The following is a 22,597-nucleotide window of genomic DNA, read 5'->3' on the forward strand; positions in this document are numbered from 1 at the left end:
GATGATAAGTGATACATATATCTTTGTTGACCTTAGAAACATCTAGAAACAGTTTCACCCCCTCCATAATTATTTTGGAGCTCTTCTTACACCATCAGTATTTGGCAACTCCAGAGTGAGAGAAGTACGAGTTGGAAGATCAATCTTGCAACTTCTAACTTCTAAATTTACTTTAGAAAATAAATTATTAGAAAGTCAAACTACTTCAACTTGATGTTAACTCTGAACTCTGGTAAATAAACTAGTAACAGGACAGGAAGTGAGATCATTTGGTTTAAATAAGCTCAAAAAGGCACTTTGATATTATCACCGTGGCTTTATCAGGATCAGCAGAGTCACAGTAACTGATCCATCCTTTTCTACTTTATTCTCCACTCAGAGATCAATCAACATTAAAAAAAAAAAATCAATCAGTGTGGACAGCACCCTTTAACTGTCACTAATCACAGATCACTGTGATAGACACGGCAAGAGGGGACCAACTTCTATGTCAGTAAAACTATGCAAGAATACATTTTGAGAATTAACAATGCAATTATAAATAATCTGAATATTTCATGGTGAATCTCGTGTTTATTTTGCAACGAATATGACCTGTACTCATGGAATCAGCTGCCTGATTTTTTTTCTTTTGTTTTTAAAGTGGACTTCATGCTGCTGAGTCACAACACCACCATGTAGTGTTTGCCTCTGCAGATGTGAGAGTGACAAATACAGTTTACAGCCTTAAACAAGAATTTATAGTTTAAGAAATAAATCAGATTGACCCCAGAATTGCCTGCAAATGTTGAGTCTGGACTCAAAACACAAGGGTGCAAAAAGCTCTGAGAACATTTTAGTAATGAGAATCATAAATTTTACTTACTTCTTTTGTCACAGAGCCCAGCATTACCTGTACGCAAGGTTAAAGTAGTGCAGAGAAAAGTGAGAGGCTGGTTTTTACTTATACTACATGTCCATTTTTACTGATGGTGGCATGAATTTATCCCTTATTAGAGCTCTGAAGTAATCAGTGTAATATCTGTAATATCCTGAGAGCAGGAAGGAGAAAAAATATTTATATAAACAAGCTGTTTATCAATAAAAGCAGCCAAAGCAGACACATGTAATCTGGTAATGCATGTGTGTAAAAGGGTGTTATGCTGTTAGGAGGGAGTATCTTGATGACAGCCTGTCTACAAATCCTTAATGGATGTTTTTCTTCTTCCTCTCATTGATGGCACGTGAGAGTGTTTTTTTCAGTCACTCTCTCTATACTAATCAATCTCCACTAAACAATTATTTTCTTGCTTTGCTTTCTTTTCATTAAAAATAAAAAAACAGCACGATAAATACAAAACAATTCACTGACTTTCACAAAGAGACAAGAGCAGAGCAGAGCAGGAGGTTTTTGGCATTTACATTTTCACCTTAGAACATCAGGTCCAGGCCACCGTCGACCTCGTAGATTTGACCCAACTCAGACCCCAGTGCATTGCAGACTGACATCTCTTTTAGGTTTGCCTCTAGACATAGTCAAAGGTTTGCAGGTTTGTAAAAAGCACCTGACAAATAGTAGTAGGGAATAGGAGAACAGACAGAGCTAACGATGTCAACCGGTTGCTCTGTAGCTCTGCGCATATGATGAGGTCGCTGAGGCTGGTTTTTCCTGCCAATTTGTGATGTGGCTCTGGGAGAATATGAAATGATGATCCGAGCTGGGATCAGAGTCAGTTACACATATCTATCTTTGCTAGTCCAGTCCAGCAGCTTAGGAATGACTCTTTTCCCCAAGGTGTAGTGTATTCACTCTGGCTGAAAATCCCTCAACAGCTAAATCGAAAATCCTCTAATGTGTGTCTGTTCACACTGAGCTGGTAGAGTTTTGATTCCATGCTGGTCATTTTTTTCTTTTCTTTCTCGATTGTAGGAATTTTAAAGGCCTTATTTTCAGAGGATGGGCAGGCATGAAAGCAGGGAGACAGCAAGTGACACCCAAACCTCAAACCAAGGACCCTGCAGTAACCTTTGGCATATACACCAAAAAGCAGAAGTAAATAAAGCAAAGTAAATTAAGCAAGTTCGAATTTACCTTTAACATGCTTGGAGACATACAGTGCAAACAGAAAGGGACATAAAGTATAAAAAACAATTACATCAAACATACGGTTCTGCCCAAGCACAAGTATAAGGGGATAAAAGGAAAAAACATAAGGATAGCAGGCTTTGAACATATAATTGCATACACCATTAGGTGCTCTATCACAGGTTGTTCACTACAGTCATTAAATGCTTCTTCCTTGTGACTCATAAAGCAAAGAGTTTCCAAAAAAGCCCTTTTCTCTGTCGGCTGTTCTCTGTATTCTTCAGAGCATCTCTTAAAGCACCTGTTCCTGCTGTGCATTCTTATTTCTCCCCTCATTTCACATATCACAAATAACACTTCTCTAGACATCCTAATGTGGACCCTGGGCTCAGTTTAAAAAAAAAAAAAATATCCCAAATACATTTATTATTACACCTGGAATATAAAGTATGTGTTTTCTATGAATTGTGTGCACAAATCACTCAAATTATTAAACGATGAAAAATGTAAGTTGTGACTTTTTGTATGCATAAACATTTTTTTATCCGTTAGCTTTCTCTCCATCAAGCAGAGCAGCAGTTGCGTGGAGCCCATTAAATTTCAATTGTATCACTACAGCATACGGGCATACATCTTTTGTTTTATGTTGTACACACAATATAGAGTATACTGTCTATATACAGCCATTGGCTTTCGTTTGAAAAAAAAAAATGCTTTCAGTAATATTAGTATTAAAGATATAAAGATGATTTTTTTTAATTTATTTTGTTTTTTTACTGATTGATCTATTGTGATTAGTAAAGATAGCATTTAAGCCAAATATAAGCATACCATAAGAAACAGGAAAATACTTCAAATACATCATAAGGATGGCTCCAACCGACCGCATACTCAGTGAATACCTCAGGCAGCAGAAACCCAAGAATGAAGAGGATAAGGAGGATCCATCATGGAAGGATAGACCCCTATCTGTACCACCAGCAGACCGAGGAAGTGGCTGACCTCCAGAAGTCCTACCAGTGGCTGGACAAAGCTGGACTGAAAGACAGCACAGAGGCAGTAATCATGGCAGCACAGGAATAAGCGCTGGGCTGGGGTCTATCACATCAGGCAAGACCTCAGGTGCAGGCTGTGTAAAGATGGCCCTGAGACAATCCAGCACATAACAGCAGGGTGTAAGATGTTAGCTGGCAGGGCATACATGGAACTCCATAACCAAGTGGCCGGCATAGTGTACAGAAACATCTGTGGCGAGTATGGCCTGGAAGTCCTGAGGTCAAAATGGAAGACGCCCCCAAGGGTGGTGAAAAATGACCGAGATACGATCCTGTGGGACGTCCAGATAAAGAGAGACAAAACGGTGATGGCTATCCAACCAGACATAGTGGTGGTAGACAAACAGAGGAAGACGGCCGTAGTGATAGATGTAACAGTTCTGAATGACAGCAACATCAAGAAGAAGGAAGCTGCAGAAGTACCAAGGGGTCAGAGAAGATGTGGAGGGTGAAGGTAACAGTGGTGTTGAGTCTATGTTTCCACAGGCCCCGCTAGTTTAGAGACTTATTCCTCATGAAGAACGAAAACAAGACAGAACATCTTCAACCGGTCTTTTACTCGCTAACGAGGGAGAGCTTTGGTCAGAACCAGGCAGTGGAGCAATGCTCCTCACCTGTCTCTAGCCCAAATCCTTCAAAGAGCAGCTCCCCTCGTAGCCTTTTTATTGACATGACAGTTACAATACACATCACAGCACAAGCACCTCCCACCGTAAACCCCCCCAATGGTTCTAAGACAAGGCACTATGTGTGTGTGTGTGTGTGTGTGTGTGTGTGTGTGTGTGTGTATGCAAGAACTCGTGTGTGTGTGTGTGTGTGTGTGTGTGGGTCATGGGGGTGCGTTTGTGTGACCTCCTGCTCACCAAAAGGGTCATAAAAGCAGGAAGCTTACAACAAAAGAAACAGATCTTTCAGATAAGATGTATCTACAATAAAACCTCCCCCAGCACAGAGTGGCTGGAGAGGTGGTCAGGATCAAAGGAATCTCTTTGATCCTACTGCTTGAACTGAGACTTTACAAATTTAAGAAACACAATGACAACATTCAACAATTTGACTTAACAAGTGGTCCCAGTGGTAATAGAAGCACTAGGTACAGTGACTCCCAAGCTAGGCAAGTGGCTCCAGTGAATCCCAGGAACAACATCATCAACAAGGGCAGGAGGTATGTTTCTGTTCTGTTACAGTCCACAGCCATACTCAAGTAATCAGCAGCCAAAAGTATTTTTGTTGTTTGATGAAGGAAACCTTACAGTACTGATCGCCGTTCATTTCTAACATTAATCAAAGTTCAGATTGAAGATGCAAAATTGACACAGAACTCACACAAATAACAAAGTTGATAAACAAAGGCTGGGTGGAACAGTAGCATGCTGTTGAGAAAATTAAAAAATGAATTCCAAGCCGTGGGAGATAATAAAGGAGAATGAGTGGCAGTATCAGTGGAAGAGAAGGAGAAACAATTATTGGTGACAGACTGGGCCTGCAGTCTTTATAACTAGGTGTATGTTAACAACAAACACCATAAAATAATATCAGGATGACAGACAGAAGATATTGTTTGTGTTCCTGTACATTTGTGTGTCAGACCATATGCCTGGCCAACCTTTGTCTCTGTGAGTTCCAGATTTAACGTTTACATAAAAACATGGTTATTTTCAGCAGGAGACAGGTTCAGTCAGCCCTGTGATAATATTTTTATCTCAGCTGGTTTCAGTTCTTAAACTGACAATCAGACAAGATAATCTGACAAGCGAACACACTGTGAGAGGTAAATCTGAGACACTTATTACCATACCAACTTTTTAATGCCATACATTGAGTTTTAAACTAAAAGTGCACTGAAAAAAACCAAAGTCACAATCTTTTAGAAGTTGGATTTAAGGTGCATCGACTCCACGTGGGACATGTCATCTGCTGCATGTCACCCTCTCGTCAGTGAAGAAAGGGGTTTATGACTGGATGTACGTTTGCCACTTTTGTCATGCTGCTTTGCAACAGATCATGAAAGAAAGAAAAAAACTCAGCTTTTGCACAGCATGACAAATATCAAGTACCATTTATGCTTTTTCATTGTATCAAAACCTGCTTGGCTAGATTATGCAGCAGCTATTTTTAAATTTTATTCATTCAGGAGAAGCAGACAGCTGCAGAACTTCACCAGAATCCTTTGGGATTTATATGCTTAAACTTAATTGATTAGAGTGGTTGTTTTCTTTTGGATCTTTTAGAGTAGAGGAACTTGCAGCAGCGACAATTTGTGCACAGGATGTTGATGATCAGATAAGGGAAAATAGATATTAGTTTGTATGTATATTTGAAGTTAAATGTTTTCATATTTGTGCACAGAGCTTTATCTGCTGTACCTCATATATTAATATGTTCAAAATACCCTTTAAAAAACCATTAGACTGATAAGTTATCTTTACTACCTTAATTTTCTTCTTAAAATTCTTGTTAATTTTATGTAAATCACCAACTCATAGATGCTTTCAGTGAACAAAACAAGTCCATCACAGCTGTCACAGGGCGAGAGGCTGCGTACACCCAGGTCGCTCACATCTACTGCCGATTTAGAATCATCAGTTAGCCTGAGAAGCATGCTTTTGGACTGTGGGATTGAGCCAGAGTCCCTTATGAAAGATGCACACTCCACACAGAAACGTCCCAGCTCTCCAGTGCATTCGAATCAAGGACACTCTTGCTGTGAGGTGACAGTGCAAACCACCACACCACTGTGCCATTTTAATGTTTAAATCGAGTGCACATATTTATGCTGGTGCATCTGTTAGAAACTACTTGGGTTAACCTTATTTCGTAATGCTGTCCTACTCACAGTGATGTGGGCCGGTTCTGCCGGCTGTCCTGCTCGCCATCATTGCTTGTCAGGCTGTGTCTCGGGGTTCGACCTTGGCTGCTGCTGCTGCTACTGCTGCTGCTGCTGTTACAGTTAGCAGACGAGGACACCGAGTGTTGCAGGTCAGCAGCTGTGGCGTTGCCAACACTGTTCCTTTTCTCACCTGTAAGAGTAAATGTGTGAGTGATGTATTCCTTGGGGCTTTCTCATTTCATAAAAATGGTTTGAACTATTTAGAAAAACTGGCAACCACTCTCATCTGAGATTTTTAGTAGATGCACTTATGGTATTAGTTTGAAAATCCTACGTTGAATCGTTCCTGGGTTATCATATTCACAAACTCTGGTGTCAAAGCCACCCGTTCTTCCGCTCACCTGGCGGTGTGACGAAAATACTCCAACAGCCTTTTACAGCTGAGAGGTAAAAACCTTGCATTCTTATTTAATGTAACAGATTACTGACCTTTAGGGGTCACTTTTTTTGTTTTTCACCAAGGCTTTTAATAGGGAGCCCCCCCTTACAGCATTATTTTGGGTGCTTTATTCAAGAGTACGAAAGATCATTATGAGGTTTACTTATCAAAGCTGTTAGCAAGGAAAATTCCGCTGCAATCCTGCATGTCTGACAAACTTCCTCCCTTTAATAGGTGGCTGAAGGAATTAGGATTAGGAATTGTTCTGTTTGTTGTTCGGTTTGTTTGGTATACCTGTGTTGTCTATGTTTTAATGCAAACAAACAGATGCTTTTAAAAAAACCAAAAATTAAATAAAGAAATCCTAAAATAAATAAATAAATCATTTGCATGAGGTCATGTCCTTCAGCTTACCCTTGTGGGAATGTGTCGGGGTGTGGAAAAGCGTGAGTGGCCTTTCGCTGCAGGAAGGAGTTTTGCTGTCTGTGCTCCTCCTCCTGGGCGTTTTCAGCTGCGTGTTGGACAAAGAAGAATTCGGCATGTCTCTGAATATCTGCACAAACAAGACAATCAGAATTAAATACAAACTAAGAAACAGCACAGTGCATAAATATGTAAATAGTGCTTTGGCAAATTTAAATTTGATTCCAGTGATATAAAAGCAAACAATAATTCACCGCCCTTGCCCATTACGTTGAGGACAGACATTAATTCATTTGTGAGCAGAAGCATTACACTGAATATTAGTTCCTGGATTTTTTTTATTTTGCAGCAGAGCTTCAACCATTGCAATTACAGAACACTGCAACAAAGCTGCTTGCAGCTGCGTGTGAAACGTCTTTTAAATGAGAGTAATTACACATGTAGAGATTTAACAACAGGGGACATTGCTGGGTCTAGTCTGAGATTTGTGGCAGTGATCATGGCATTACTGAAATTTCCTTCCACTTTAAGTACAGTCAGGAAAGTAAAATCCCCACGACGTGATAAAAATAAACACAGGCAGTAATTTTTTTTTTTTACCTCCGCCTTCCTCGAACCGATTACATAAGTCTATTAGTTTTCAAATATGCTTTTTAGTTTGTTATTGCAGGCTGTGTTAATCGCCTGTGACACTGTACATGCTTCTTCATTATGGTGAGACAAGCGTGTTAAAGATTTTTGCTTTCTTTTACTATATTTTCACACATTCCAGTAGATACAGCAGTAGTCTGGGAAAGTCAAAAGACTGAGGAGTGCCAACTTGAGCTGTGTGTGTTTGTCTATGTGTCTGTATAAATACACAATGTCTGTGTAACGGGTGCATTTAATCTCTCTGCAGTTATGCTACTCATTAAGGTTATGCATCATCTTACCCTCTCATGGTGCTCTATGAGGATCTCCACAACAATGTTCTGGAATTTAATGTCCATGATGGCTGCAACAGTCTCCTCCTGTGGGCGGAGCAGAGTTGGTCCAAAGACTACACCCAGATTGGCAATGGTCATGAGGTTTTGTTGATGGTGACTGGCCACACTATTAAGGTTACACAAAGAAAAGGGCGACACAGTAAATCCAAATTAGAAACGTGGAACTTGACACGATTTGAAGCTACAGTTCCTGACAGTTTTTTTCTTACATTAACAAAGTCTCACATGACGCATCACTCACATAATTATTACCTAAATATACAGCCTCACTTATTTTACCCATTTTCAGGAGAAGCAACTCCTATTTTTTTTCTCCTGTGTATAATAACAGAAGTAACACTAACATATATGAATAAACAAACAGACAAAAGAAACAAATGAACAGGAGGAGCCTGCAGAGACTTTATAGAGCTTACAGGAAAAGCAAATGTGTTTTCACTGCATTCAGAGCACAATCCTGATTTCAAAAGCTGCCAAACAACACAGGTTACAAAAAAATAAAAAAAAAATAAGAAACTCATATAAAATGTAAGAGCTCAGTAAAGATAGATCGGCACATTGCCTAAGCAGTCCAAAAAAATGGCATTAAAGCAGGAAAATCATAATGAGGGAGAATATGTTAAACCTGATTGTGACATAATAATACATTTGGCTTACACTTACGCTCTCATTAAATCTCAACCATTACAAACCTCATTGTATACACTGAACAATGCAATAAATCTTAAATCATACATGAACAAAATGACACAGAGAGCTGAGCTACAGTGTGATCCAGCCTCTACCTATAAGCCTGTGATGATAATAGCTATTGGCAGCTGTAATCCACTAAACCCAGGTAACGTGTCCTCGGAACTCTCTGCAAATGCGTTCACCTACATGTGGTTTAAATGCGGCTTATGTCCTCATTACCACAGATTGTATCATGCTGTTGCTGTTGAAGAAAAGCCAGATAAAGCCATGGGGGCTTAGATGCGGGTTTACACTGAAAACACAAAGCAAGTTGGGTGCTTTGGAGAAATAAGTAGACTTAAGCTAGCGGTATCATGCTATCTCTGCTTATGTGTTACAGCAACTTGCAGAATGTGACCTGCAGAAAGACAATGGGTTTTATTCACAATTTCTCTCACCTGTACAATACAAAGCACCACTGCATGTGTACAGTACAGCAGCATCTAAAGCATTGAAGCAAAAGTCTAAATTGTGACAAGGGGTTTTACTAGGTGGGTGAACTTAAAGTCGAGCGCTAATCTTGCTGGGAAAGTCGGGATTGGCATCAGAAACAAGTAAAGTTTAAAATTACATTACATAAAAAAATATATGTGCAATTTCTTAACCTTTTAACCACTTTTAATCCAATTGTAAACTAGACACTGAGAATAAGGTCTGATTAACTCTTCTTGGTACTGACAGAAATACCTGCATCCGGCCACTAACTCGTCTTTCTTTTTAAAGGCCCAAGTCCAGAAATAGATTTCGCCTAGTGGTTAGCAGATGGGTTTCTATTTTCAGTACACACAGCATTAGCGCATGTGGTCAACAGATTACGCTGAGCATTAATTCTTTTGGACAGCAATTAAGCAAAGAAGCATTATAGCAATTTAAATGGAGTCGCTAATGCTAATAACACTACACAGTGTTAAACTGCTTTAGAAATGAACAGCGTATAATGCAGTTACACCTCTTGTCCCATGTGTGCAATTTTTCCACTTACTTGGCCAGGTGCTTCACCAGCAGCTCCAGCATCTGTCTGTTCTTCTCTGGTAGCCGGTGCACTAGCGCGTGGACCTCTGTTACTCTAGCCTCTGGATTGTCCATCTCTGGATAGAGACACATATTAAGACTTGAGAGATTCAAGTGTGTCGCTGATTATTATATCTTTATTGACACAAACAAGCACATACAAAGCCATCAAACAGGTAATTTTGCAACCATGCAAGGCAGTCGTGATGCCTTTTTTATTTTTGTTGTAGACACTAAAAAGCAGTCATTCCAATACACGCCACAGAAATTAAACAAGTATACCCAAGATTTCAATAAAATAAAAGTCTGAATAACATCCAGACTCGCTGGAGTTCTTAGATGTCACACAGATATTTCACATCCTTTTTCCTGTCGCTACAACCAACTATCATCCTAACAGTCTTAAGCTGCTTATATTCTTTTGTAAACACATTGTTTTCCAACAATAATTAAAAATCAGACCCACATATGCCATCTTGGCATTCTATATAATCACTATGAGTGATATAATCACTATGAGTATCAACCTGCAGTTCTATGAAAACGCACCATAAACTCATGTTTGTGCCATTTTTGTGAGAAAAAAAAATAGTCCAGCTGATTTAGGAAACCAACTGATGCAATGGGCTTGAGTGTCATAAACAAGGTTAGGTAGGTGATAAATATTCAGAGGGAATCAGGGTTTCTGTGTACCATTGCCAAACTAGTTATGAAGCGCATATTAAAACGTTTATCTCCACAAGATGCAGAGACAGAGCTGAGGATGCATGTGGGTATTTATTGGCACTGTGTGTTTAATACTGTTACAAAGTGGAAAAGCTCCATGGCAAGCAGGGCAGAACAGCCTGTTGCTGATGAATAACTATAATAACTCAAGCCTGCGGGGCTAGTCAATAAAGAGATGACAGCAGACTCACACTATATCAACCTTCAGGCCCCAGCTGTCAGTGCCAGGCAACGCTCCCACAACTGACAGAGCATCTTATACACAGGCAACCATAATTTTTATTATTTTCTTACATAACTGGGCTGGGCTCCAGCAGACACACATATATACAAAAAAAATAAAAAATAAAAATCAGCATTCCTTATTATGGTGCCCACGGCTTTACACACATGCACAAAAGGACAAAAAAACAAAACTTTGTTTTTCTTTAAACCTCAGCCCAGACATGTGTAGTCACAGCACAGTACGAATACACATTCGGTTTTACAGTACTGAAGACCTTTAAGTTTATTCGGAGTAGATTTCGGACACCATCAAACGCTTTCTGAATTTAATAAGAGTAGGAATCTAGCCAAGCCAACATCAACCACATCCCAGGAGAGAGATAAACAAGGAAATTACACTTGATTCACCAATAACCTGTTTTCTCATTATTGAGGAAGCTGCTAATGTGATGCAAGTTGAGTTTTGGGTGCTTTTAAGACCGTAGGGAAGCAGTTACTTACATCGACGGATCAAGATGATTATGTACAGCAGCCAAAACAAATCCATTGTTAATATGTCAAATGGCACAAACATTTGTTTTCAATCGTCATTCGGTTGTTTCAAACATTTAACTGACATTTTGAAAAGACTTCAAGCTCTAGCATTAAAACTGGAAGCAAGACTGGGGATTTAGAAATATTGCTACTACCAGCTTTTCTTCTGTTTTACCACTTCATCTGCCCTAAATATCCACAAAGACACACTGCTCTAGTTACTAGTGTGTATGCACCGCTAGCAGCAATGTAACAGTTTAGTCTGCAGAATGTCTTTATAAACAGCCTGTGTGTCTTGCCCATGCTGGTGGTGACTGGCTAATCATTAATCCTGCTATGGTGTTCACTGGACACAATGCTGTTCAGCCAGGATGCCAGATGAGTCAGTCATTTAAAATGAGTGAACAGGCCAATATGTCTGAACTCACACAGGAGTAAGTGATTAAATATAGAGAAATATCTCACTAGATATAGTGATTAAAAAAATAAATTAAGAAAAATCTGGTACATCTGTGACTGATGAAGTGGTTTGCTGATGTCACAACTGAAGGATGATTTTTAAACCATCTTCCATGACCCGCAACTTTAATGTTTAATTAAAGTTTAATGTATCCTGGCACGCATAATGTACCAAAATAAGGATTAAATCATAGAAAATGTAGGGATAGAAGAAAAATATTGCAAACATAGTATAATGTGTTTATAATCTACAGATCAGGGTATTTCCTGACCTATTATTTTCCAGAAATTTGCCTATTCAGCTTTAAGATTATCTGACACTTTTGTAGAAAAGGCGGCAAACAACTCCGTCTATCATGCATAATCGTGCTTTAGAAGATTAATGTCAATTAGTACTTGCTAAACAGGAAGAAACAGTACTTGTTAAATTGGCTTCTTAAAAAAATAAGACTTTGATTTACGTGTCACGGAGATGAGGCTCATCTCAGGTCTTTCTTATGGACTGCATTAAGTAATGCAAGTGAATAACGTTTGGTAGATCTTTGTAGATGCCTTACAAAATATCACTCCTCCTAGTAGGAGTGAGAAATAAAGCCCAATTGGAAGGAATTCTGGTGATGTACATAAATATTAGACACAAGATGGACAGAGTCAGAGCATTTTCTTCATACACTTTATACTTTCTTTTCTATTCTGTCTCTCGTGAAATTTGAGAAGGAGGAAGAGCACGATGCAATATCAGATCTTGTGGGCGGAGTTGGTGAATACATGTAAAAGAGAGGAGAGAAAAAAAGGGAGGACCTAAAAGAGAGAGTTCAAATGAGGACGCTGTCTTTAAAAAACACCCTGCTGCTTCGGCAGAATTCCACCTTGGAAAAAAATTTGAAAGCTAAGTCACACAGACAGAGGCGCCTTCTTGCACATATGCATTCTCAAAGAAATTTATGACGTCAACCAAACTAATGAGTGTCGCGGAAAAGAGGTCAGGTTAGGCACACAACTGTAAACTTATACAGCAACTTCACAAACACAAGTATTTTTTAATGATTACTAAAAAACCATAATCGCATCCATTATCACATGGGTGGTCCGCCTTGTTTTCAACCGAGCTATCTTGGTAGACTTATCTGCCATCCTCTTTTCCTTTCTCTTAATACACTCATAAAAAACAATCTTCATTGGATTCACTGCAGAGCCTGTCTTGGTACCGTGGCCAGAAACAGACAGTCGTTTCCTGGACTTCCTTCCTATGTCAGCTTGGCATCCTATACGATTAGCTACTGCCAAACAAAGAAAACAAATCACTAAAGCATCCTCCAACACTAGAATTGTACTAATCTACTTTGTCTGTGTCGAATATTCATTAAAAAATAGGAAGCAGCTACATGGATAACCATGGTTAATCGACCCAAGCAAGCTAAACTATGGTTAAACAGAAAAACAAGGAAATCCAAATGAACAGATTTAGCAAAGGAGGGGTTCATGCAAAGTCTCCATTTCATGTTCTAAATCAGTTGGTGCTTGCAAAAGTTTATTTTGTAGCCTAGCAGCCTCATGACAAGAATCTAATACACTGAAATGATTGCCATGGCTGTTGGAGAGTTCAGGCAATCTTCCAGGCAGCTGAGGGTTTTTTTCTTTTAATAAAATATGTTTCCTGACTCAAACCACACCCATCAGGTGCAGTTACCAAAAAGGAGCATTTTGCAGCTGCTATGTGATCCACTGAAATTCAAAACAGTAAACCTTTAATTGGCTGTCCGTTTCTGATAAGCTCTCCAGGCTTCTTATAATATTGTATAACCCGCACCGGATAGACAGAGTTACCAGTTCCCCGCTATGTATGTATATAAACTGTTTAATTAAAAACCGTCTAACAAGACAGGAACACCATAAAACACCTTATTTAGAGAATAAAGAGAGTTTTTCAGTGAATATATTGTCTCTCTCCTAATTCTACTAAAGAAGAAGGGAAAATAAACAGCAACCATAAACTTTGAACTACTTATAAACATATGGGAGCATATTAAATATTCTACCAGCAAAGGATTTGTGGAAATAGAACATCTCTATGATAGTAATTCAGAAACCAGAGTAGTTCTAGATACTCTGAGGCCTGGTGAACTGTTATTACTGCTGTCAATGTGATAATAGAATAATTATGAATTTCAACTAAACAAATTTAGGACGTTTAGCCTATTTTCCTCTTTAAACACAGCTGATCATATCCAGCGATACAAATAACCATTTGCCCAGCTATGCTATTTAACTATTCTAAAGACAGTGGTCTAATTTCAAGACAGATTTTTTTTTCTGCCTCCCTGGGAAGCGTGGTCTACAGGACATCGCCCTCTTTTACCACATCTGGAAATCTGCATACAGGAAAGGAGGCACCATGTTAATGTACTGACATTAAAAGCAGAGTTTCAGAGTATTTATGAAACTCTGTTTCATAATTCTCGGCTCTGCAACGTGTTCTGCAATGTGCATTGCGCCACAATGGACAGCGGAGTGTGGCTGCTGCTCCAATCAGCCCATCACAGCAGACGCACCATCGGCAGCAAAGCCAACAAACCGTGTGCACAACATTTAGTTAGAAAACACTTATTTGTAAGACTCTCTAACTGTGAGATAACAGCCACGCTGCAATTTAACAAGTTCAAATAAGAAGCTGCAGGTCTCACCTTCTAGGGAATCCTGATGTAGATAATCAGTGTTTAACACCCAGGAGGAATACTTCCTGGATTTTTGAGTCTCCTGTAAAATCTGACTCTCTGAATCTGAATTTTCATTTCTCTTTTACATAGTTAGAGGCAGCTTTCACACTGGCACAGCTGTGAGTTTTAGCCTGTTGAAAAGTTGGCATGGAGCAGGATCCGAATCTGGGTCATTCCCCCAACACAGTGTCATTGTTTGTTTTTGTGTTTGTGCAAGACTTTTTATTCTCAGAACCAACATAATGCAAAATTTCACCAACTCCAATCAACCATTTATAAACTGAAATGAATCAACAGGATTAGCTTAATTTAAAAACAAACAAAAGCTATTTAAGCATTGTCTAGTCGATTTTTATCCAAGGTAGCCTTGAAGAGAAGTCTGCACTATTTAATATCAAGGTTGGCTTTAAACAACTTAAACAGCTTGAACAGACATTTTGTGAAGAAAACGAGATATCAGGAGGCAAAAGGAAACTACTCACTGGCAGCTTTTATAAAGCTCCTCTGGTACTGGTATGTCATGAGAGGTGCAGGTAGCATTCTGGAAACATAAGATGTCAGGAGAAGATTATCAGCAAGGAAAATGGAACAAGAGCTTAGGATTGGCTTCTCTGGAAAAACCAATAAATCTGAAGAGTTCTGTACGAGCACTCATCTCACTACAGTTTGGAGAGAAATTAAAGGAAACACCAGGATGAAGTGTCTTAGTATGGTATTGGACCACCATGTGCAGCCAGAACAGCTCTAATCTGCCTTGGCAGTCATTCTAGAAGTCTGGAACTCTACTTGAGGAAGGAAAGACTATTCTTACAAAAGATACTCCTTCTTTTTATGATAGTGGAGACTGCTATCTAGTAGCTTAGACAAAAATAATTCCTAGGTGTTTAGTTGGGACATTTTTTCTTCAATTTATCTTTTTCTATTTTCTTCACCTTCTGATATTTTCTCTCTACACACCAGCTTGACATGAGCTTTCTCCTACTGCCTGATGTGAATAATGGCACCTGCTGGTCTTCAATGAGGCCTGACTTGAGGTCTTGATGGTGTAAATGGGTGTATGTACGAGAGAATTGACAGCAGGTGTTTCTATAAATCTGTCTGTTTATGTACCGGCGAAGTGCTTGCGGGCAACCGAATGAATACGAATCTTTGTATGCCTGTGGATTTGTGTTGTGAACAGCATAGATTCATTTAGCTACAGCAGATTGAGCACAGCATGAACACCTCTGCTACTCTCATTCCTTCCTTACATTTTCTTTCCATTTCAGCTGCTCATCTCTGGCTTCCCACAATCACAATCCTTCTCTTATTGTTGCACCGCACCAGAGGAAGTAATTTAACTATAACGTGCAATATAATGACCAGAATATCGGGCAGTTTTGACACAGCATTAACTCTGAGTAAATAACATATATAAAATAAAGAAAAACAGACCACAAATGATAGAAATGACAGCAAAATCAAGCAAAATATATTCAGGCCAGAGGTCTTTTTAACAAGTTATTATGTGATAAGTGCAGAAAAGTGCTATAATTTAGAATAAGAGGAATAATTCCAAGACACAAAAAGCACATTTAATTCATTCATCACGGTCACGGAGGTTAAAATGCACTCATGCTCGGTGAACACTGGAAGAATTATTTTTTGCCAATAATTCTTAGTAGAAGAACAAATGAAATCACTGTGAGTTTGCATTTATGTAAGAGTTTTCGCACAAACCTGAGATAGTGCTTGATAGCACTAGTTATTGTTTTAATCTCCCACTCTGGGCTTTCCAGCTCTACGTCAGCACACGTCTTTGGATCTGATGGACAAAAATATGAAGAGAAAAAGAAAGAAACAAAAGAGATCAATTTTTTAAAAAGATATTCTAGTTACTGTTTTGATACAATTTAAACATGTGCTTTTTATTCATGTGCTTCAGTGTTTACCCATAGCCAAGCTCAGTAGTTTTTGTATTTTGGAGTTGACGCCAGCGATTCTGTATAAGCCCTGTTCATCGATACCTGAAGGAGGAGACAAGAGATCATCTGTAACTGATATGATAAGATCAGGACTTTATGATACTACAAAATTCTCCCTCAAGCAAGCACGTGGAGATTTCAGCAAGGGGATTTTTACCAGCGAAACTTTAGTTCCTCTACTTTGATAAATGCTTTAGATGCTCTTCTGTATGTGTTAAAGTGTTATTAATGTACTACGATGTGTCTTCCTCTCACCAATTTAAAATCGTGCCAAATAAGGCATGAACAGAAAAAAAGGCACCACATTGTTGTGCTTTGATGCACTTTTTTGGCATCAGCATGAAACTCATATAAATTTAATGTGTTTAATCTTTATCTGTCCCATTGCAAACCTGTCCCAGCTAAGAAATCCAAGGTTACCTTCATATATAAGCTAAATACAAAACCACCTGACAAAGCAATGAAAAGGTACAGAGTGACCAGAAATGGGTGCTCTTAGTGCAACAGATAAAAAGAGGTATTGATATTGTAGATCTGTAGGGAGCGATGTCCAGACACATCAGGAAGGTTTAAATCGCACTCATAACTCCTGAACAGAATTTCAATTCATGCAAACCAATGTTCTGCATTATAAAAAATATTCATTTATTTTTTTAGATTATTTGCAATGATTTTGGTGCAAATATTTTAAAAAAAAGAGAGAGAAATAATATTCCTAAAAATTCTATTTAGTATCAAATGAACTGAGAAAAACTTCAGTTCTACTGAGATAAACCCTTAAAAACGCATGGCAGCATTGAGAGCTTTACGGTGACTGCAACACTGAATGCAGTAAAAATATTCACGAGAAGACTGTAAACAAACAGTCCACAAACAGTATTATCTTCTGATATTTATTGAAACTATTGTCAATGATTTGGATACAGCAGACGATAAAGTTTATTGGATAAAAAAATACAGTGTATCACAGCAAAGAAGCAAAAAGATTTACAGAGCATTTAAAAAAAAAAACAAAGGAAATAACGTGGGTTGACACTGTACCTCGCGTTTCCACCGCATAGATGAATTTTTTCATCACGTTGAACCCAATGACATCCAGCTGGGCCACTGATGGAGCGGGAAGCGACAAGAATGAATCTGAGCCAACTACCGATTTGTTTTAACATCACTAAAAACACAGTGTTCCAATCTAAAAGTTTGTTGGCACTTTTTTAGGCACAAGTATTATTAGGTCTTATATATTAATTGAAGATGGCAACGATAATCAACTCAATCCAAATAAATTAAAGACACTTACTGCCTTCACTCTGGTTATCTTTATTGAGGTTGTACACCTGCAGAAATAAAGAACAGAACACTTCACAGTTATGCTTAATTAGGGAAGCAAACGTAAGTACATTACCAGTGTTTCACATGCTATAATATAAATATAAATATAGATAAATCTAGTTATGCAAGCATATAGTCAGGGTTCTTTAGGGAATATCCACTTATTATTTCTATCAAAAGTCACATTATATAGAAAATACAGTAGCTATGACTCTAATGCTCAGATCCATCCTTTTGTCTGCTGCTGGTATTTCACAGTCATGATCTGTGGCAAGCTTGTAATGACGAGAAGTAGGAGCCAGAGAACAAGATCGCCAGCATTTTTTAATTTTATGACCGTTCACCTGAACTCTGCAACCGCGTGTTCCAACTTGTGGTGAGCTCCTGAATGTGGATTACCTTTGCACACTTGAATGCAGACATGAGAGAGGTGTTGGAACAAGAACACATCTGAATAAGAGCGTTAAAATAGACTTCCAGCCAAAGAGCAAAAATGCTGTACACCGAGGAGGTATAAACCAAGTGCTGAGGAAGTTGGTTGGCAGAAAGCTGATGTGTTGATTGTTGTGGAGCATAAAGACCAAATTATCCCTCTCAGACTTATGTTGTGTCTCTCTAAATGTGACCAGACGTGGACAGCATGTGCTGAGGAAAAGACGTAGAATTTGAGCCAACAGTTTTCCAATTACACCTCGTGGTTTGTTTAGCTCTCATCCCATCCCCTTTTCTGTCTCGGCCTCACTCTCCTGTTTGTCTGTGTCACATGAGAACAAACTGGTAACCATGGCAACCTACCGGTTCTCTCCCATCCATGGCCTCCATCCACAATCTACGGTCTTCTTCCGACAGAGCCTGCATGGTGATCACTCCCGGCCTTCGCACACAAGCAATAACAGGAAAGGCACATAAGCTTATCAAACATACAGGTGAGTTGCAAACATTAGGTGTTAGATCATCAAATAATAATACTCAACAAATACACACAAAGACAAACATGTCGATAACTGGTGCAACAAGGGGCACCTATAAATCGAACCACAACTGTAATAAAATCATTGTATTTAAATAAAAAGTTTATCAACTAAAGAAATTCTTATGAAGGTTTTCAACTAAGTAGTTATATGTTCTAACTAAAAACTACTTAATAGATGTGCCCATTCTTAGATAAATGCCAGTCTTGTTCTTTTTATAGCAAAACATATTCATTTATGGGTGCCAGAGCTATGACTATACTACTGTGTTCCAGTAAATCACATGATCAGCAGCTCCGATCAGATTTTTCCCCTTAAAAGGATAACAAAAAGATGACGAATACAGCATGAAAATTCAGCATCTAACAAGAATTCATTAGGCTAAGCAGCGAAAAATCATCCACACAGGCAACGTGTGATGCGCACGTACTCATGATTTAAACTGAGACCAGCTCTTCGGAGGTTATAAAGCCTGAAAATCGTAAAAATCCTTGATAACAAAGCCGGCTCTGTTAATTCCATGATTTTGTATTTTGCATAGAGAATATGTAATGTATTGCTCCTATTACCGTCTTCTTCATACTTTTCGTTTTGTGTGCAATTTTACTGGCCTTTGTTTTTATTTTGTGCTGCTTTAAATTCTGTGTTTGCATGGGAAACTCATCACAGAGATGATCACCGTTCCCTCCTCTTATTCCGAGTCACTGTGACGGAAGAAGAATGAATAAGCACTGACGCAGTCTGTAACTCTGTCAGTGTAGCCACTCTTCCCTTTGTGTTATAAACGCCCCCTCCTTGTGTTAAAAGCTCTGTTAAAAAAAAAAACAACTTGTCTATAATGCCAAACAAATGATTTATGCCGTCTCTATTGCTCTTGATAATTTGCTACATTTCCCCCCCATCAGGATCCTGCAGGAACGAGTCTGTGTATGCAGTGATCAGACTGTTTTGATCAATTTGAAGATTTATGTTTTAGAGCTGGCTCTCTAAAATAAACCTGCTTCACGGAGCATGAGTTACTGTACCACAGCAATCTGTCCCGCTTAAGAGTGAGACTGCTTTGTGTTCCTAAAGGACCTGAGTTAAGCCTAAAGATGGATGGTTAGCAGATAGGCAGGGTGTGATAGAGGATAGCTGAAGTTGTGTGTGAGTGGACAGGAACAGTGGAGGCGGTATAAGAAGGGAAATGCCACAGAGGGCTGAGTCAGACAGGAAAAAGAGCCTCAATCTTCAAGCTCACACCAACTGTGCAGTGCCCTCATGTGTTGGTTCGCTGTAATTACATCCTGCTTTAAAAAAAAAAGGGGGGAAAAAAAGGAAAAAAAGCCCATGCTAATCCTGAGATTATGAGCTGGGACTGAACCACATTTAACCAAATCTTTCATATCGATGACACATAAAGTAAAACCCGGTGAAAAGAAAGCTGGGTGAATATTCACTAACCTGTCCACAGCCTCCACATCGAAACAGAACCGCTTTTCTATCGAGTCCGTCTTCCTTCTGGTGCACGACTTGAGAATAAAGCTCTCTTCCTCTCCCTGACACAGCAAAAGCAAGAAGCAATGTAGTACATCAATAACACATGAAGAGCATTTAAGACATCATAATGCAACCATACTGTTTGAGTGGAATTTAATAGCCAGGACGGTAATTTTCAGCTCCATACTAAGACTAGCTCTGCAAGATTCACTGATTAAAATATTCTGTACTTTTCCCATATGGAGTCTTGGTGCAGGTCGTCAATATATCCTGTCTGAAAGGAGCACATTTAGCTCCCTTCCTCCTCTCTTTAAGCCGACTTTTTTCTAATTGGCTGCCCGTCGCAAACAGAAGACCTAAATAGCAGTTTATTCTGTGCTCCAAGGCTTGTCCGATAAGGCGTATTATACAGAGGCAAGGGCAGAAAAACAAACAAACAAACAAAAAAAAAACCCCAGTATGTAGCATATAGTTATTATTATTAGAAATGAATCACTGGTTGAAATATATCTTACGTTGGAGTAAAACTGAAGATTTAGCATTTTAAATTTGCCTTGACTTCCATTTTAGAAGTAAGACTTGCTGTTTGAACTGAGCAATGAATCATATGTGCTTTAAAAAGAACAATATGAAGAAATAGACACTATAAACTGATGTGCGGGGAGTGCCATCTGGCAGTTTTATAACCAATATAAAGGATTACAGCAATATTATTTCCATTTCACACATTATCCATGAGACACTCAGCTTGTTAGCTTTTCAAAAGCTTGGTTTTCTTATAAGTAAAGAAAACACAGACAGACAATGTTGCTACCTGTAGCAACAATATTATACAATTTATGCTATGGTGACATCACTTCTTTTCAAAGGTAGTAACAATTGTTAGGGTTAGGTATACTGGTATACTGGTTTTGAATCTGCAAGCCTGCTGGGGCCTTCATGGATTCTTTGTGTGCCTATGCTGGTTCTCTCCAGATGCTCCTGCTTCTTCCCACAGCCTAACTTAGTAGTAGTAGTAGTAACTAGTACTTAGTTTTATTGATTATTCTAAAATGGCCACAGACGGGGAAGAAAATGGATGGGTAGATGAGTGTGATAACTCACAATCTACAGATGGCTACACACTCTGGTGTCATACCAATTCAAAGTACAGGTTTTATTGCCATACTCTAAAGCAAAGCGCAGATGGGCCAGGTTTGATGTCATTAGTGAGTGCTTTTTTTTTTCTTTCAGTGCAGTCCACCTACTATTTATTTGCTATTTTGGATTTCAGAGCTTTGTGTTAAAGCCAAAGGGTTTTCTGTGACTTTTAATGTTTCCAAGTTTCCTTCAGTTACTCAAAATGAAACTGTGGCAACTTTCTCAGAACTGAGCTGCACTTCGGGCTCATATCAGCTCTGGCTTAATCGGTTTGTAGGTGGAGGGCGATCAGAGATAGGTCTCTGAGAAAACAGCTGGAGACAACATTTTCTGCTTACTGCTGCTTACTCAGAACATTATTCACCCACACTGCACTCTCACCTATTAAGGGTGACGTGGAAGAAGTCGTTAGCACTTGCTCGTAAAACCAGTATCTCGCTCTGTGACTGTGCCACCGAATGAAAACGCACAGCTTTTTGAGCTGATTGCTGAAAACAGTGGTACGGGCATGGGGAATAATAAAAAAATAACTAAATAAAAACACACACCAAGTTGTGCTTATCCACACTGGGACGAAGCACATTTGCATGAATGCCTGCATGAGCGCCTGTATATGAGGGCGCTTGTGAAGTGAACCTGAATGTGTACTTTTTTTTTCTCCCATACAAGTCCAAACCTGGATTTTGTTAGTGAACTTGTGATTTTATCTGTATATTTTAACAGCACAGGCTACTCACCGTTTTACCTCCAGACTTAGGGTCAAACAGGACCATGGTGACTTTCTTGGACTCACGGTAGTATGTACAGTAGTACTTCACCCAAGTAGATACAAATGAGCCTAAAGATAGATAGAAAACATAGAGATGAAGAGTGGTAAAAAAAACAAAAACACAAGAAAGGAGAAGAGAAAAAAAGAAAATGGGTGAATTGGAGACAGGGTCAAAACAACAAGAACCAAAAAAAAAAGAAAAAGAAAAGGACGAGTCCTGGTCAGACCTCTTTTAGTGCTTTAGTGTTACCATGGCTACCGCACGTGGACAGAGCTGCTGTCACGTCTCCAACAGATCAGACTTGAGTTTGTCAACCATTGGTTCATTATGGCTTGTTTGTTCTGCTGCTCTGACACCGTGTGAGCCAAACAAGATGCCACTAACATCCACACACTATACCTCGTTACACACACACACACTCGTTCACTGTTGTATGTGGCTTACTTACGCTTTTCCTGCACATACAGGTAGCCCTCCATCGTGTGCTGGCTGACACTCTTGTGTTCATGTGGATTCTCCTTCATCTTCCTCATCAAACTCTCAACCTCCGACCGCGTGCTCTCAAAACGGTTCCTCGTCTGCCAACAAAAGCACACAGGAGTGCAGATTTTTCCTCAGAAATTCAACTTGTAGATGGGAAAGTACATAACAAGCCTTATATGTTGCAGAATGAACAAGTTTTGAAGGCCTATTTTAAAGCTGCAAGTTGAGAATCTTTGGGTTAAAAACACACATCACAAGT

General features: G+C 39.0%; 1 protein-coding gene across 4 annotated transcripts in view; it reads right to left on the reverse strand.

Annotated features, from left to right (window-relative positions):
* LOC308387578 (rho GTPase-activating protein 26-like) overlaps positions 1-22,597 on the reverse strand; it is an 86,172-nt gene that overhangs the window by 11,258 nt on the left and 52,317 nt on the right. For 3 of the 4 annotated variants that reach the window (XM_080867736.1, XM_080867735.1, XM_080867737.1), the window contains exons 9-21: positions 22,304-22,433; positions 21,823-21,923; positions 19,910-20,004; positions 18,291-18,369; positions 17,464-17,500; positions 17,208-17,273; positions 16,134-16,208; positions 15,922-16,006; positions 14,685-14,743; positions 9,513-9,618; positions 7,745-7,904; positions 6,804-6,942; positions 5,957-6,140 (exon numbers count right to left, since the gene is read on the reverse strand). In XM_080867736.1, coding sequence (XP_080723862.1) covers positions 5,957-6,140; positions 6,804-6,942; positions 7,745-7,904; positions 9,513-9,618; positions 14,685-14,743; positions 15,922-16,006; positions 16,134-16,208; positions 17,208-17,273; positions 17,464-17,500; positions 18,291-18,369; positions 19,910-20,004; positions 21,823-21,923; positions 22,304-22,433 — 1,316 coding nt within the window. The remainder of the gene's footprint in view (positions 1-5,956; positions 6,141-6,803; positions 6,943-7,744; positions 7,905-9,512; positions 9,619-14,684; positions 14,744-15,921; positions 16,007-16,133; positions 16,209-17,207; positions 17,274-17,463; positions 17,501-18,290; positions 18,370-19,909; positions 20,005-21,822; positions 21,924-22,303; positions 22,434-22,597) is intronic. The other variant, XM_080867734.1, reaches the window with a different exon arrangement.

This window comes from Rhamphochromis sp. 'chilingali', assembly GCF_963969265.1.
Source record: "Rhamphochromis sp. 'chilingali' genome assembly, chromosome: 19".
Lineage (NCBI taxonomy): Eukaryota > Metazoa > Chordata > Actinopteri > Cichliformes > Cichlidae > Rhamphochromis > Rhamphochromis sp. 'chilingali'.